The sequence below is a fragment of the Oryx dammah genome, unplaced genomic scaffold (genome assembly GCF_014754425.2).
Source record: "Oryx dammah isolate SB20612 unplaced genomic scaffold, SCBI_Odam_1.1 HiC_scaffold_18, whole genome shotgun sequence".
Lineage (NCBI taxonomy): Eukaryota > Metazoa > Chordata > Mammalia > Artiodactyla > Bovidae > Oryx > Oryx dammah.
Window position 1 is genome coordinate 85,527,262 of NW_024070202.1, and position 16,307 is coordinate 85,543,568.

The following is a 16,307-nucleotide window of genomic DNA, read 5'->3' on the forward strand; positions in this document are numbered from 1 at the left end:
CTCCAATCCGGGGAAGGCTGAATTCCTGACTCTCAGCTTACCGAAAGGTTAACACACAACTGGGAGAAAAACCTCACAACAAGCCATCTCACACGATCGCCATGCTTAGGGGAGCATCTCTGCATGTCCGTTTACTTTCTGAGAGGACTGCGGACCTAGACACACCATCATCATCTCAGTGCTTCTTCCTGCAAGTCTGGATTCAGAGAGAAAGACACATCCCCTTCATATCCACACCCCTCAGGCTCGTGCTTAGTCATGTCCGACTCTGCGACCCCATGAACTGTAACCCAGCCAGACTCTTCTGTCCATGGGATTCTCCAGGCCAGACTATTGGAGTGGGTTGCCATTTCCTCCTCCAGGGTATCTTTCCGACCCAGGGATTGAACCCAAGACTCTCGCATCTCCTGCATTGCAGGCAGATTCTTTTAACCCTAAGCCACCGGGGAAGCCCTGCCCTCCTCTATCTCTCTATTTATATAGAGAGGTTTTCTGTCACTCAGAAAAGAAACAAATAACCATCTAAAGAGGAAGAAATGGTTTAGGGCAAAATTATTTGCCATATAGGAAAGTATTAAGAATATTTGATACTCAAACCCAGTACCACAGGGAACTTGTCAAGATTAAAGGTCTAAAGAAAAAGTGTCTAAATGGCACACAGCTTCGTGGAAACCAGCTCACTGTCTGGCCCTTACATAACCTCAGTGAATAACTAATTTTCTGAAGAAGCAGTCCATCTCTGAAAAGTTGTCTTTCTCCTAACTACAAAACAAAGGATTGTGTCTTTGGACGTATACTTTACTTGACTCTCTCTCTCTCTTGCTTATACATTTGAGTTGGTCCTTTTGAAATAGGGCCTGTTGTGAGCTTGTTTACATCCATCTGTTTTTCTTGAGGTGGCACGAAGAAGACAAAAATACTTTTTCAATTTTTTTTGAGGAGATGTTTTTGCTTCATTTTCTATCTGAGATAGCAAACACTGTTAACTATTCCCTACAACTGTGGTTCTTCACACTTTTAGGTATATTGTCTTTTCCCAAGAAAAGCTGATGAAAGCTATGGATACCAGTCGCTGAAAAAATGCATGCAAAATATCAAAAACAATTACAACAGTATCACTTTTCTCTTGAAGCCCATCCAAGAGTTGGGCTTGGGGTAAGGTCCCTGGGCAAGGAGTAAGAAGTCCCTATTTTACCCAGACTTTTAACTTTACCAGCCTTCTTTAGTCTTCTTTCTCTCTTCTTATTCTCCAGTCAAGTCTAGAGCTCTAGTAGCTGACAGCATGGAAAACTCAGCAGGGGAGATAAGGAAGAGATGCATCTTAGTCCTGTATTTTACCAGCTTAAACCCTGATGTTTCACTGAAGCCAAGTCTCACACCTAGTATTTAGAGAGTGTGATTACATCAAAAATCAAATTAGAGGGTAGGAAGTAGTCAGGAATCCATGGCCCAGCCACCTCCAGGTTGAAGGAGGGGTAGCTTTTACACTTGCAGTTTTCTGGGCGAAAAAGATACTCTTCAAAAGATCTTTGCCAGGCTGAATCCTTGTCACCAACTGGGCTAGGTTCAAATGTCATCCCCTAAGAGAACCTGTTCCTAAACAGCCTGTCTTAAGTAATTCCTTCATAGGGCTTCCCTGATAGCTCAGTTGGTATAGAATCCACCTGTAATGCAGGAGACCCTGGTTTAATTCCTGGGTTGGGAAGATCCACTGGAGAAGGGATAGGCTATCCACTCCAGTATTCTTGGGCTTCCCTTCTGGCTCAGCTCGTAAAAAATCCGCCTGCAATGCAGGCAGCTGGGTTCAATCCCTGAGTTGGGGAGATCCCTTGGAGAAGGGAAAGGCTACCCATTCCACTACAGTCCATGGGGTCACAAAGAGTTGGATACAACTGAGTGACTTTCACTTCACTTTCACCAAGAAAGTCATTCTTTAGCACATAGCCCTGTTCAGAGTCTTCAAAGTGCTTTTCACCACTTGAAATGATCTTTTATTGCTATTTTTTTCTTGTTAAATGTCTAACTAGAATATAAGTTATACTGCAGGAGAACTTTTTGTCTCCAACATTCTCCACTATATCTTCAGCATTCACAACAGCATTTGGAAACCAGTAAGCAAAACTTTTGAATGAATGAATGGGACAGAACCAAATTGATGTTCAGAGATATTTTCATCTGTGAATTTTCGAATGTATACTTTTATACAAGTGGATAGCTCATTATGGATATCTGAGGAGCTGTGTGCCAAACCAAACAATACCTCTGATAAAAATGTTTTTAAAATGTGTGATTACTGCTCTATTTCCACTCTGTCATTTTTCACAGATTTCAAATATGTCATAAAATATTATTGGGTCAGGGACCATGCAGGCCACCAGATGGTTCAGAATGATTTATTTCCTTGATTTCAGACTGCTGAAGAAAGATTGCAGGAAGAAAGTCAGTTCTTATCTCTAAGCTTACAGAATATGAAAGATAAAAGGGACCTTGAAGTTCATCTAGTCCAGATTCACTCTTAATTTAAAAATCCATTCTACCCACCAATGACATAGTTATCTGACCTTGACTTTAATATTTTTAGTGATGAGACACTCACTGTTTTACAAGAGAACCTTTATCACAATTGGACGGATTTTGATGAGCAAGGTCTTCCTTCTATTGATTCAAAATTTCCTTCCTGTAACTTCTGGCCCTTGGAGCAACAATGAATAAGTCTAGTTCCTGTTCGGAATGATGAACTTTGAAATATTTGGAGACATCAAAATATCTCTTTTTAGTACTTACTATTTCAGAATAAATTTCCTGAATACCAATAGCTGTTCCTCACTTGTTTACCCTTTTAGACCCCTCATAGTTCAGGTGGATGATCTCTGGGCACACTGCAATTAAGAAACATGTTCTCCAGGGCAGAGAGGAATTAACTCTTATTTTAATGATGGATTTAATTGTATTTGTGCCATAAAGCTACTAAGTTATCCACTTTTGTAAGTCAGCTATACATATAATTATGTGCCATATCATTATCAATATCAGCATCTGTTATTAATTATAAAACGCAAAAGCAAATTACTCTGATATAATGAACCTCTATCTCTGCTGGAAGTCTGTCTATAGAACATCTCAGAACTGATAATGTCAGCTTGCTTTTGAAAGTCTTTGATGAAAATATGAAAAAACTTTTAAAATAATATGGATCATCAATTTGCCCATGCACAATAGTGTAGCTCTTTTTAATCTTAAAATTCATGTAACAGCAATTATAGACATCCTGAAGTAAAGCACCATTAAAATACTACCAGCAAAAGTGAATTGCCTTTTTAAACCAAAAATTTTCATTAAATATTCAATTAATTGCTTCTCAACTAAGTAACAAAATTAAAGTGAATCTGTCCATATTCAGATTTTGTGGGAAGATATGGCAAATTCATCCATGTTTTGTCATTCTCAAGGATCAATATTGGTTATAATCATGTTACTAGTATTAATCGCCAAAGAAGGTAGAAGTTATTATATATGTAGCCCAATAATTTTCCATATTGACTTCCTACTCCTAAGAATTAACAAATGGATTAGATTAAGCTCACACTAGGAACACTGATAGGTTTCAATCCATATGTCTACATTCACATCTATTCTGTAATCATCTGGGGCTTTTTATGGATTTTGGTTTTGGATCTAATTCTGCAATTTTTTTTTTATCCCAAGAGGCAGCACTCCCTGGAGCTCACATTCCAATAAGTAAATGTCTGTCTATAATCATCTGTTTTGCTTTTTTTAAAAAACCTAGTGTTGAGTTGTAATGTCTTTGAATAGCCACAAATTATCTTAGAAATATTTAGCACAACCTCCTGTTTTATGAAATCAACAAGACTTAAACTATTGAGAACTTAGGTGACCATCCTTACTACAGATACCAACCAATATGCAGCTTTCACTCCCCCAAAAAGATGTAGCATATCACTGAGGAACTCAAGAGACACTGAACAAATAATTCTTTGTTCAATATATCTTGTATATTCTTTTCATTCAAAGCCAAAATGCTACTAAGCATAATATGCTTAAAATGATAACATCTAAACACAATACTTCCCAGTAGTGTGGGGCATGACTACAAGTATTTTGATTACTCTTCAAAATAAACAACCTGAGTTATTCTGCTGTTTCAACAATTCTCAGCCCCTCCAAATTCACACATTAAGGCCCTAATCCCCAGAACCTCAGAATGTGGTCTTATTTGAAAAGAGAGTCTCTGCAGACCGAGTTAGTTAAGATGAGGTCATAGCGGGGAAGGATGGGCCCCTGGTCCAGTGTGACTGGTGTCCTTTTGAAAAAGGGAAACTTGGAGACAAATGCAGACAGGGAGACTGCCATGTAAAGATAAAAGCAGAGACGTGGGTGATGCTTCTACAAGCCAAGGAATGCCAGCGATGGACAGCAAACCACCAGAAACTGAGGGAGAGGCACAGAACAGGTGCTTCCTCACAGGCATCAGAAGGAGCCGGCCTTGCTGACACCTTCATCTCAGACATACAGCCTTTAGAACTGTGAGTCAGTAAATGTTTTGTTTAAGCTACTCACACTGTGGTACTTTCCTACCTTAGGAAGACTAACACAATTCTGAATCTCTTAAAAATATTTGGCACTTCTCTCTGTGGCATGTCTTCAGAGCCCAAAGAACTTTATTTTGGATATCTTAAATGTGACATAGCCTTGTCCTCTCAGATGAATTTTTTAACAGCCAAAAGTTACTCATATTTAAGATATGTATGCAATGAAGCACTTGTGTGGGTAATCCAGCATCTTTTTCGAATTTGTTAATTTACACTATAAATTAATAAAACTGATTTTCTCTTTGTGTATCTTTACTACTGACCTTAGCAGATGCCCTAAAAGGTGTTTGGAACAATAATAGTATTTCCAGGGAAAATCAGATACATGTTGTGTGTGTATATCATATTATGAATGGTGTCACTTGTTATTTTTATGTTAAGATGATTTGTGGTACCCAGATGCTTGACTGGTGAGGTATCTGGGAAATGATCCCAGCCCATCAGCTGGAGCAGCTTCTCGGCATCTGATTTACATTTTGAGCCTCCATTCTAGATCAAGACTACAAAATCTTCTATAAAGATGTTTATATCTGTGTGGTCCTACATAGGAACTGCTAGTCCCAAGTAGCTGTGGAGTACTTGGTGGCTAGTACTGTGGCTAATGCAACTGAGCAAATGCCATTTTTATTTGGTTTAATTTTAATTGAAATAGGAACATGTAGCTATGGGCTGGTAAGGAATCCACCTGCAATGCAGGAGACCTGGGTTCGATCCCTGGGTAGGGAAGATCCCCTGGAGAAGGAATAGACTACCCACTCCAGTATCCTTGGGCATCCTGGGTGGCTCAGATGGTAAAGAATCCACCTGCAATGTGGGCGACCTGGGTTCAATCCCTAGGCATGAAAGCCCACTCCAGCATTCTTGCCTGGAGAATCCCCATGAACAAGGCGCCTGGTGGGCTACAGTCCATGGGGTCTCAAAAAGTCAGACATGACTGAGCGACTAAGCACAGCACAGCTATACTAAGCACAGCACAACTATACTGGAATGATGTAGTTCTAGATTTTAACTTGAAAATAGGATATCCCTAACGAAGTTTAAAAGTCACCATTAAAAATGAAGGAATAAGAAAGACTCTGCTAACAAATGAATAACTGATGATTCTGATAAATTCTCCCAGAAAACCTAACTATGAAAGTTTCTGGGCCATTTGACAACTGATTTGAATCCTAGTGAGCATCAGTCATTAAACCAGCTAAAACTAACATCAGTGATCATTAACCAGCAGGGGGACCTGAAGAGTTGAGGACAGCATTTTCTCTGGGGAGTGGGGAGAAACACACAATTGTGTGTGTGTGTGTGTGTTTTGTCATTTTGTTTTGATTTGTTTTCTTCCTCTCCCCTACTCCCATGTTTTAGTATATAGGGAAGCCCTAAATACCTATTCTGCTCAGGAACTCCAAACCTTGTCTTCCTGAAAATCCAGAGTTAGTCACACACTCTGCATGTCTATTTTAGAAGCAACCTTAGGAGGTGGCAATGGAGCTTGGTTCTAGATAACACAGTTCAAACTCCAATTAATTGTAAAACCTAATCTTTCCCAATTTTCTTTGTTAAAATGTGATCAGTATTCAGACTTTTATATTTATTTTTAGCTTGGTTCCCTTTCTTCACATTTCAGAGGAAAAAATATTTCAAGTTCTTCATATTTAGATAGAAGAGGAAAATTGCATTGGCCTGTTGTTGGTTCTTTACTTCCATGATAAGCGAATGACACATGGTCTTACCTCTTGATAGAGGTCACTGAGATCTTCCTGGTGGGCCTGTTTGGAACATCCTGGGAATTCTCTAACACAACAGGAATCCGGAGGCCAGTCCATCTCTGTCATTTCCAGCCAGTCGGTGAAATAGACAACTCCACAGCATTTGAACTGCAAAAGAATGACTGGTCAGGCTCAGAAACAACAAAAATATTTTCTTAACTTTTGGGAGATTAAACGTTAGATTTCTTAAATTTTTGCACCCAGAGCTAAAGTCACTTCTGTCATCACCTAATGATATGTGCACATTCTATGTTGACAACAGAAATGAGGAGAGGACTTCATAATGGAACAATTCTGAACAATAATGCCCATAATGCATGAAGACAGATCAGGCATGACTGAGACTCACTCCCCAAGTGTAAGCTCCTCTACAAGTGATCATAGAGCGATAGTATTCATACGCATAATAACAAAACAAATAGCTGAAATCTTGCATTTAACGTTAAGCCTCTAGCTACTAGGGAATAGTTGATCAATCTGTTTGCATATTGCCTAGTTACCAACTTAACTGCTTCACAAATTCAAATATTATACTAAATGTTTCTGCAATCTCTGTAGAAAGATTTTTGGCCAACAGCCCGCATCACAAATATTACCCAACTTGAGTTCATTAACCACTGAATTTCCAAAAATTTCTGAGATATAAACATAGGTTTGGCTGACAAATTTTTATTCGACTGAGTGAGAATCTTGAAAAAAGCTGTCATATCCTATCACCATAATCTCAGAAAAAATGATGTGCTTTTAGCTTGAATAAAGTTGGGTTTAAGACATTAAGACAAACTAAATTGTCTTTTTTTTTTTTTTTTTTTTTGTCTCATTTCACCAAGTATTAACAAAAACTTTCTGGCCAAGGTTTAAAAACACTGCTTAAGGTCTTCTTAATTTAGATTAGATTCAGAGTAATTAACTATGAAAACTTTCTGCTGTGGGGTAGAGGAGGATTACTCTTCCATACAGTCAGAAAGAAGGACTATACATGGGCAGTCACTGAGAAGAATTCTGCCAAGAGCGGCTGGCTTTGCAAATCATGTAGGCCAACTGATCAATCTGTGTTCAGGATTAACTCTGCATCAATAATAATCACAACCCACCATTTCAAAATTTATCTAAAATGAACTTTAAAGAATTCTGAACTTCTTTTGTGAAATGAAACAAGAGATGATTTAACATGCTTTCAGTTGTTTAAACATCTAATTTTGAAAGAGGAAAAAAAATCATCTTGAATACTATAAATGATGAATCACTGATGCTATGAGTAATATTAAATTTTTCAAGAAACTTGAGAAATAATTTTAGTATTTTCCTTTTATATATTTTTGTCTAAAAGATACAATTATACCACAAACATCATGAATTAAGGCAAACATAATTTAATACCATATATTTCACCTGTCATTAAGTATCCATAAAAACCATACACATAGTAAAAGGGACAACTTTGTCAAAATCATAAACTACTACATTTCCAAGTTAGTCTTTTTACATCCCTACATGCGGAGGAAACCTACTTCTCATTTCCTAACATCGTGTGTTTTTCTGTGTGATGACAAGAGGACCGTTCTGGGAACACTCTGACTCCATCCAACAATAGAACAGCCCATTTATCTGGCCTTGTCACGAAGTGAGGGGCTGCACAGAAATGACTTTTCCAAATAATGTAAGCATTTCACGTTCTGGACCAAACACTTTTATTTTAATAAGTCACTGAGATATTGTTTCTTTTTACATAATTGTTTTTCTTCATCAATAGAAGATACTGAATTGACACTGAAATTCTTCCTGAGAACTCCCTTGTGACACAAACCCATTCTTAAGCCACACATGACTATAGAGTACATCTCCTTAGACTATTCCTGTACACTCACATTGTGAGATGGAATCACTTCTCTAACATGTTGTCAAATTGGAAAATCCCACCACCATTTCACATAAGCAGAACCACACACAGGCTCTGAAGAACAGGTCAAGTAACTTATCAAGATCACCAATCAGTGAGTGATGGAGCCTATTCATTCCCAAGCCTATACTCCCACCTCTATGTTAAGAAAAAATAATACATTTTTAGCATCAGTTTTTTTTTTTAAATATTGAATAAACATCACTAGGGCTCAAGTGAGTGTCCAGTAAAGTGAGATGCATGCCTAAACCACACCAAATGAAAAGTCAGGAAAACTGCTGCCTGACAAGGTTGCTCTCAGCTCTACAATTTATTTTGGGAGAAGAGTGTTAGCTGAACTGTGTCCTCCCGACCCTACCAGCAAAATTCACGGGGTGAGGTTCTAACCTCCAGAATGTGACCATATTTGGGAAGAAAAATCTTTACAGAAGTAATTTAATTAATCTAAGGTCACAAGGGTGGGACCTAGTCCCATATGCTGGTGTTTAGTCACTCAGACGTGTCCGACTCTTTGTAACTCCATGGACTGTAGCCCACCAGGCTCCTCTGTCCATGGGATTCTTCAGGCAAGAACACTGGAGCGGGTTGAAATTTCCTTCTCCAGGGAATCCCATATGACTGCTGTCTTTATAAGGGGAAATTTAAACACAGAGGGAAGATGACACCACAGAAGACACAGGGAGAAGATGACTTTGGCCATCTACAAGCCCAGGACAGAGGTCTCAGAAAAAAAAGCAATCCTGCTGATGCCTTGATTTCAGACTTCCAGCCTCCAGAATTGTGAGACAATGAATTTCTGATGTTTAAGCTACCCAGTCTGTGGTGCTTTGTTATGGATGCAGCTCTAGTCAATTAATACAAGGGCCTTTCAAAAACTCTTCCAGGAGGCCCAGAGGTCTTCCCCACCTCCTTTTGGGCGAAATAGGCCTACGAGATGGAGGAGAAAACTTAATATACAACAAATGCAAAAACAGGAGTGCTGTCGTTTGCAGTGCTATACAGTCTACCTAAGTTGGATCCTTCTTTGTACCATTAGGAAAAAAAAAATAACTCACTTTATTTTTTGACTTGGAATATCATGGTCTACATCACAAATCTCAGAAAATAAAGAGCTCTGGGAAGTACCCATTCAGGGCAGTAGCTGAACACAGCTTACTATAAATTCCCCACATGCTTCATTTATTTTCCCTTCACATTGCTTTTAATACAGATGAAAAGTAAACAAACAAAGTCAGGAAGCATTTAAATAAACAGGAAATCTGTGCTGCAATGATAATTTTCACCATCTCAACAACTGTAACACAAAGAGCCAGATTTGGAGTTTACCCTGGACTTGAACCTCTGCCCGTATCCAAGACAGAGTGACTGGGCAGAGAGCAGGACATTTATTGTGCAAGACACTGATCCTCAAACACTCGGAGCCCAGGGTTAAATGACATGAACAGAAAGAGATATACTTGGTCACCTGAGAATCTCACTCCAGTCATGAGGAAACTACTTGGGAGAAGAACTTTGCTTGAATCAATGGTTAAAGTAACCAGATTTTAAGCAACTAAATATAGTCCCTCTTTGAGAAGATAATGGTATGAGGTGCTATATGCAAGATAAGTACAAAAATCTAAAAGCACCTAACTTTGTAATGTTATTGTTAACAACCATAAGCTAAATGAGATCAAACTCAGGATCCCATTTAATTCTCTCAACACCCAGAAGAGACAGGTGCTTTTATTATCCCCATTTTGCAGATGAGGAGACTGAGGCTTAAAGAAGTTAAGAAAATTACAGAAGCTCATGTAATAGTAAGTGGCAGAGCTGGAATTTGAAGGAAGGTCTTTCTTTCTAAAAAGCTATGTTTTTAATGATATACTGAGTCCTAAGTCCCCAATGAGACCCATTATTTTAAATTTCTTAATGGTGTTTAAATTATAGAGAGCTCTAAAAATCAAGAAAAATGATCCATTCAAAGAGAGCTTGGGTAATTATCAAGGAATTCTCATTAAAAAGGGAAAATTTACAGTAGTTTAGCAAAAGAGCTTTAAAAAACTCTAAAATATATGTGAACCATGTGAAATGAAGGGGAAATGATGTATATGGGAAGAAAAGCAGGGCATAGAGCTACATCAAGTATTTCTTGATAAAGAACTACACCAGTGGTAACTAAATCATGGGCTTAACTGTTCAGCACAGAGAAAATGACCAAAGCCAAAGCTCTGTACACTCATGAAAATGTGCCATTTATTCCATAACCTCTACCTTAGAAAATGCAGCACTTACCTCTCTCTGAAAAAAATTCCAAGCATGAGTAAGCCACCGGTATCTCGGTACGCCATAATTTGTCATTCTGGCTTTCAAAGTGACCATGTCTGACCACTGAACTGGAACCTAGAAATTAAAAGAAACAAAATATCAACAACTGTAACATTCAAACAGCCACATTCAGACACATATATGTTTACATATTCACAAACACAATCACTCATAGACTCATCCACATATACTTACTTGGAATATACTGCAATTGACAAATACTATCTTAAATTTATATTTGTTTGTGGTTTAAATTAACTCAGGGTTATTAAATACTTAGTGAATAATCTCTACATGTGCTAAATGAGGAGGTACTTCATACTAAGCAAAATAATGTGAAATCACTTAATGCCAATATCAAGTTTAAGGAAATCACAAACAAGCTATGTGTTCTATGGGCTTCCCTGGTGGCACAAACTGTAAAGAATCTGCCTGCAATGTGTTCTATAGATACACCTGAAGAGCTCCTAATAACAAATGATCCATGCTGAAAAATGCCCTTTGATTTGAGTACATAATGCTATGAAACTGTTCTTTGAAGTGACTGCAGATTATGATACTAAAATAAACAGAGACGAATTAAGAAGAGAAAGAGTTCAGCTTAAATCAAGCCTCATTCTGGAATAACCTTGTAAATACATTTTCAAGAATTGGATTTTAGAGGCAATTAACAGAGTTTAATCACAACAGAGCTTCAGGTATACAACATGACAGCTGGCAAGAAATCTAGTTTCAGCATATCATGCTGTGATTTTCTTATAGCTGGAATTTGATTTATTAAAACATTGTTTTGAATTTTTATATCTGTCATGAGAGACATTAATCTATAGTTGTCTTTTAATCTCTTTGTCTAGTTTTTGGCATCATGATAATGCTGGCTATATAGAATGAGCTGGAAGGTATTCCCTCCTCTTCAACCTTTTTGGAAGGGTTTGTATAGATTTATCTGCAGTGCCACAGGAGAAATGGGGTCACACAAATCGTAGTCTCTCCACATCTGTGATATTAAAGTAACTCTTAGGAGACTAGACAGACATCCACATCTGATCTATGGGGCAATATGAACTGGGCTTAGTTGAGCAAATGTGACACTAATTCAAGATTCATATCTTTTTGAAATCTTATTTTTAACAATAGTAATTTCAATAGTAGCTTAAAAATTCCTGGCCACAAAAAATCTTCATTTTGTTCCTTTGTTAATTTTCATTTTTATTACTTGGAAATGCACAATACAAAACAAAACTCCCCAACCTCTAGGCACACAACTTTGTTCTTTAAATAATGAGCTGATTGGGTATACTTTGTGTTCATGTGGTTTCAACAAAGGTCAGAGAACTAACCAAAGTTCAAGCTACTTCCTATAAATTCTTATTATCTCATCTCCTTTGAACATAATATAAATGGAAGTGAAATAAATTCTCTAGAAATGTATAATCTGAAGCAGTTAATATAATTGACAGATTTTATCTAGAAAAGGAATGATGAATGGGAGGTGAATATGTATAAAAAACAGAATGGGGAAATAGGCTGTCTGATGCCAAATATCTTGATTTGGTTATTGTTGTTGTTCATTCACCAAGTTGTGTCTGACTCTTTGCAACCCCATGGATTGCAGCATGCCAGGCTTCCCTGTCCTTCATTACCTCCCAGAGTTTGCTCAAAGTCATGTTCATTGTGTCGATGATGCCATCCAACCATCTCATCCTCTACTGCCCCCCTTCTCCTCTCGCCCTCAAATCTTTCCCAGCATCAGGATCTTTTTGGTTATTAGATCTAGTTATTAGAGCAGTCTTATTTTTAATTTATTTTCCAAAATAAATATAAGTTGTTTCCCTCTTGTGACCACAATCCATCTGAGACTAAATATAGCAAGAAACAGAGGAGGTCATTGAGGTTTTGGCACAAAATACAGTGATCTAGCCATGAAGGAAAACACACACGTATATTGGCTTCTTGCGTGGAACAGCTAAGAGCACAAAGCCCATTCTATGTAAAGGCTGGATTCTGCAAAATTTGGCAGCTAATAAACCTTAATGGCACTTTTCATTCACACTGCTATTAGTGCAAAAGCAATAAAAAAAATTCTGACAAACTTTTTTCCTAAAGGACTACTTTCCACATTTCTCTTTTAAACAGCCCTTATTTTATCCTGGTGACTTAATGGAGGGGGGAAGAGATTTACACAAGCAAAACAGTGATGTATGCTTCAGCTGGCACAGCAGTGTACACCCATGTAGCACCACTGTGATACTAAGAAAATATTGGCTGATGACTCCTTCGTAGAATAGAAGAAAGTACCCGAAATACATACATTCCTTTCTGTCTCCTCAAGTTCCTTAGAATTACATTAGAGTCCAAAGATTTCCTTTCAAATACTTTAATTCATTTCAAACTTGTTAGAACTTAGGAAATTAATCAAATATTAATATGACATACACACTATACAAACCATTTTTAAAATCCACTAGAAAGTAAACTCACTTTGAAAACCTTTTAATTACCAAAAAAGAACAAAAATGTTGAAATGAGGCCATCGAGAATTATATAGTTAAGTTCAGTCACTCAGTCGTATCCGACTCTGCAACCCCATGGACCGCAGCACGCCAGGCTTCCCTGTCCATCACCAACTTCTGGAGTTTGTTCAAACTCATGTCCATCGAGTTGGTGATGCCATCCAACCATCTCATCCTCTGTCCTCGCCTTCTCCTCCTGCCTTCAATCTTTCCCAGCACCAATTTACTGTATAATTTATGAGAATTATATAATTTACTATCTATTCTTAAATGTTAAGGAGACCCATGTGTTTTTTGAAATTAATGACACCAAAACTGAGTCCCTGGACCCAATTACCACTTCAATTCCTTAACAAACCAAGTTTCTAGGGATAGTGTGAAAATATGATTCTCAAAGACAGCAAGAGCCTTTCTATTTTAATGGGACATTTTGTTTTGAAGATAGTGCTTAACTTTATATTAAACTAGCTAGAACCTGCCCTGACTTTTCAATTTTTAACAGAGAAGAAAATAACCATAAATTCCCTCTTCTTCTTGACAGTTGTCACATATTGAAAGCATGAGTATTTTCAGAGGGGGTCAGAGGTGTGGCAGTGCCAAAGGGTAGCCTACATGTAAGCTGAATTATGTAGAGTAGCCACTAGGCTGAAATTATCACTTAGTATTAAAACAGAGTCACAGTACAGTAGCAGATTCAACATAGAATCTTTAAAAACTGCATCAGTACCAGAAATGTCTTCAGTTTTCTTACACAGCTCCCAAAATGCCTCTCAGAAATGTAAAGGAATTTCCTCTTCTCAAGAGCTCTTAGGGGTTTCCCTGGTGATCTAGAAGTTAAGACTCCATGCTTCCACTGCAGTGGGCAAGAGTCTGATCCCTGGTCGAGGAACTAAGATCTCAGATGCCATGCAGACAAATAAATACATAGTAAAAAATCAAACAAACAAACAAACAAAAACCTTCTGTATTAAAAAAAGAGGACTCTTAAGTTTTGAAATGTTGAAGACTCATCTGGAGAACTTGCCACAAATAAAACTACCCAGTCCCAGCCTTTCCCTCTATTCCAATTTAGCAGGTCTGGCCTAGAGACTTATACTGTGCATTTTAAAGAATCACTCTGGTAGACTCCTGCTATACACAACCCAAAGACTACATGTTGAAAAAAGCATCATCTTCTTGAAATAGAATTCTTCTATGAGGCTCAGAGTAGCCAGCCTTTACAGACATACAAAGGTGCTCAACCTCACTAATAATCAATGCACCAGTTTTTACCAATGGAGTGAGCAAACATTAAAGAAGTAATAATGCCCAGTGGAGCAAAGGTGTGAGTGGTAAACCAAAATGGCTGCTAAAACCTTAAGGTTAAGAAACTCTCATTCTCATTCATTCTAACACACACTTCTTAATTTGGAAGAAGACACTTCAGCTTGCTGTAAACAGAAGGGCATGTTTCCTAGATATCAGCCTACAGCTGAAGTCAGCATTTTATAAGGTTTTCAAGTAGCTTTTCAAGATTTCTCAAGACCTGTTGCAAATGTGAATATTTCCTATTATTCACGCAGAAGCTCATAAAATTATTCAAGAACATATACTCTTTTTGGTTTATTATATCCATGTCTAAGCAATCTGTGGAAGTAAAGACATGTATTGGAGTAGAGGAAATGAAATATTACAAATTACACTTGGGAACTGTGATGTAGAGACAGGAGAGAAAACATTACATTTTAGAAGTATTGGGAGTATGCATTGTGACAGAAAGCATAAACATTCAAATTAATAATCATGTGCCTAACAAATCCAGAGTATCTGATTTAAAAGGCTGAACAAATACTGTTTCAGAGTGTGGTTATATTCCATTTTGAACTCACCATTATTTCTTGTTCATATGTCCAAACACCACAAGCCAGTTCTACACAGAAAATGACAAGTAAACTTCCAAAATACTGTAGGAGAACAGAAAATGAATGCTGTTAGGATAGAATCAAAGTAAAATACGGTCATCAGAGACAAGCTAAGTATTATTCAGTGTTGTTCATCCAAAGAACAAGAAAGGAGAGGCACATATTCAAGAAGCTCCCTCCCTTGGGAGCAGATGGGGAAAATTACAGCAAATTTTGAGGCATCGGCAGACAACATTCAATACTTACCTAAGTGGGTCGTTTGGATAGTACTCTATTTATCAAATGCTTTTATAATTAATTCTCTCAACAGATAATACTACCTTATTTTACAAATGAAGAAATTAATGAGAAAAGTATACAATATGACTTGCTCAAGAACGTGCATAATAAATTTTAGAGACCTGGACCACTGCAGACCTAGACCACTGTTCTATGTGCTGTTCCTTGCCACTTCTCCAGTCATGCAGGTCACTTTACAGAAGTAAATAGTAAACGGGTGAGAAAGAATGGGCTTTCTGAAAGTTCACTAATTGCAGCAGAATTAAAACTACTCCACTGGACTTTCCTAGTGGCGCAGTGGATAAGGATCTGCCTGCCACTGCAGGGGACATGGGTTCAATCCCTGGTCTGGGATGATTCCACATGCCGCGGAGCACCTAAGCCCATGTGCCCCAACTACTGAGTTCAAGCTCCAAAGCCTGCAAGCCACAACTACTGAGCCCACGTACTGCAACTACAGAAGCTCGTGCGCCTAGAGTTTGTGCTCTGCAACCAGACAAGCCAGGCCAGTCATGGAAAATTTGTCTTCTCTGGTGCCAAAATGGTTGGGGACCATTGCTATACAAAAGATAAAGTAATATTTTCTTAAAGAGATTTCATTTTATAAGTCCTTTTATTTTAAGCCTATGTAGTATTTCTAGTCAGTTTCAGTCTACTCAGATTTCATTTCCAAGTACTGCCTTACTTTGAAGATTTTAGCCTTAATTAGAAGAAAATTCGTGAACACAGTACTCCAAGTCAGTTTTTCTCCAAATTCACCTTAATACTTAAGAAATGTCTAGACATGAACAATACCATATCTGCACTTTATATTACAAAACAACAACAACAAATGTTCAAAAACTATATGCTAGGTAAATGTTCTTATCTTTGATAAGACCCTAAGAGAAAGTGAGACTCCAGAAAAAAAAAAATTACACTATGATATACTTTTGCTTTCTCAGATCTCCAACCTAAGTTTTGTCCAAAATTGACTTCCAGTTAGGGTTAGGATGAGATAAAATCATCCTCATATTGATCACTGCACAGAGAAT

The 16,307-nt window shown here is 37.7% G+C and overlaps 1 protein-coding gene across 2 annotated transcripts in view; it reads right to left on the reverse strand.

The window, feature by feature from the left end:
- Positions 1 to 16,307, reverse strand: part of TSPAN12 (tetraspanin 12) — a 66,558-nt gene that overhangs the window by 11,710 nt on the left and 38,541 nt on the right. For both annotated transcript variants that reach the window (XM_040259510.1, XM_040259511.1), the window contains 3 exons: positions 14,962 to 15,036; positions 10,548 to 10,655; positions 6,338 to 6,481 (listed from right to left, as the gene is read on the reverse strand). In XM_040259510.1, coding sequence (XP_040115444.1) covers positions 6,338 to 6,481; positions 10,548 to 10,655; positions 14,962 to 15,036 — 327 coding nt within the window. The remainder of the gene's footprint in view (positions 1 to 6,337; positions 6,482 to 10,547; positions 10,656 to 14,961; positions 15,037 to 16,307) is intronic.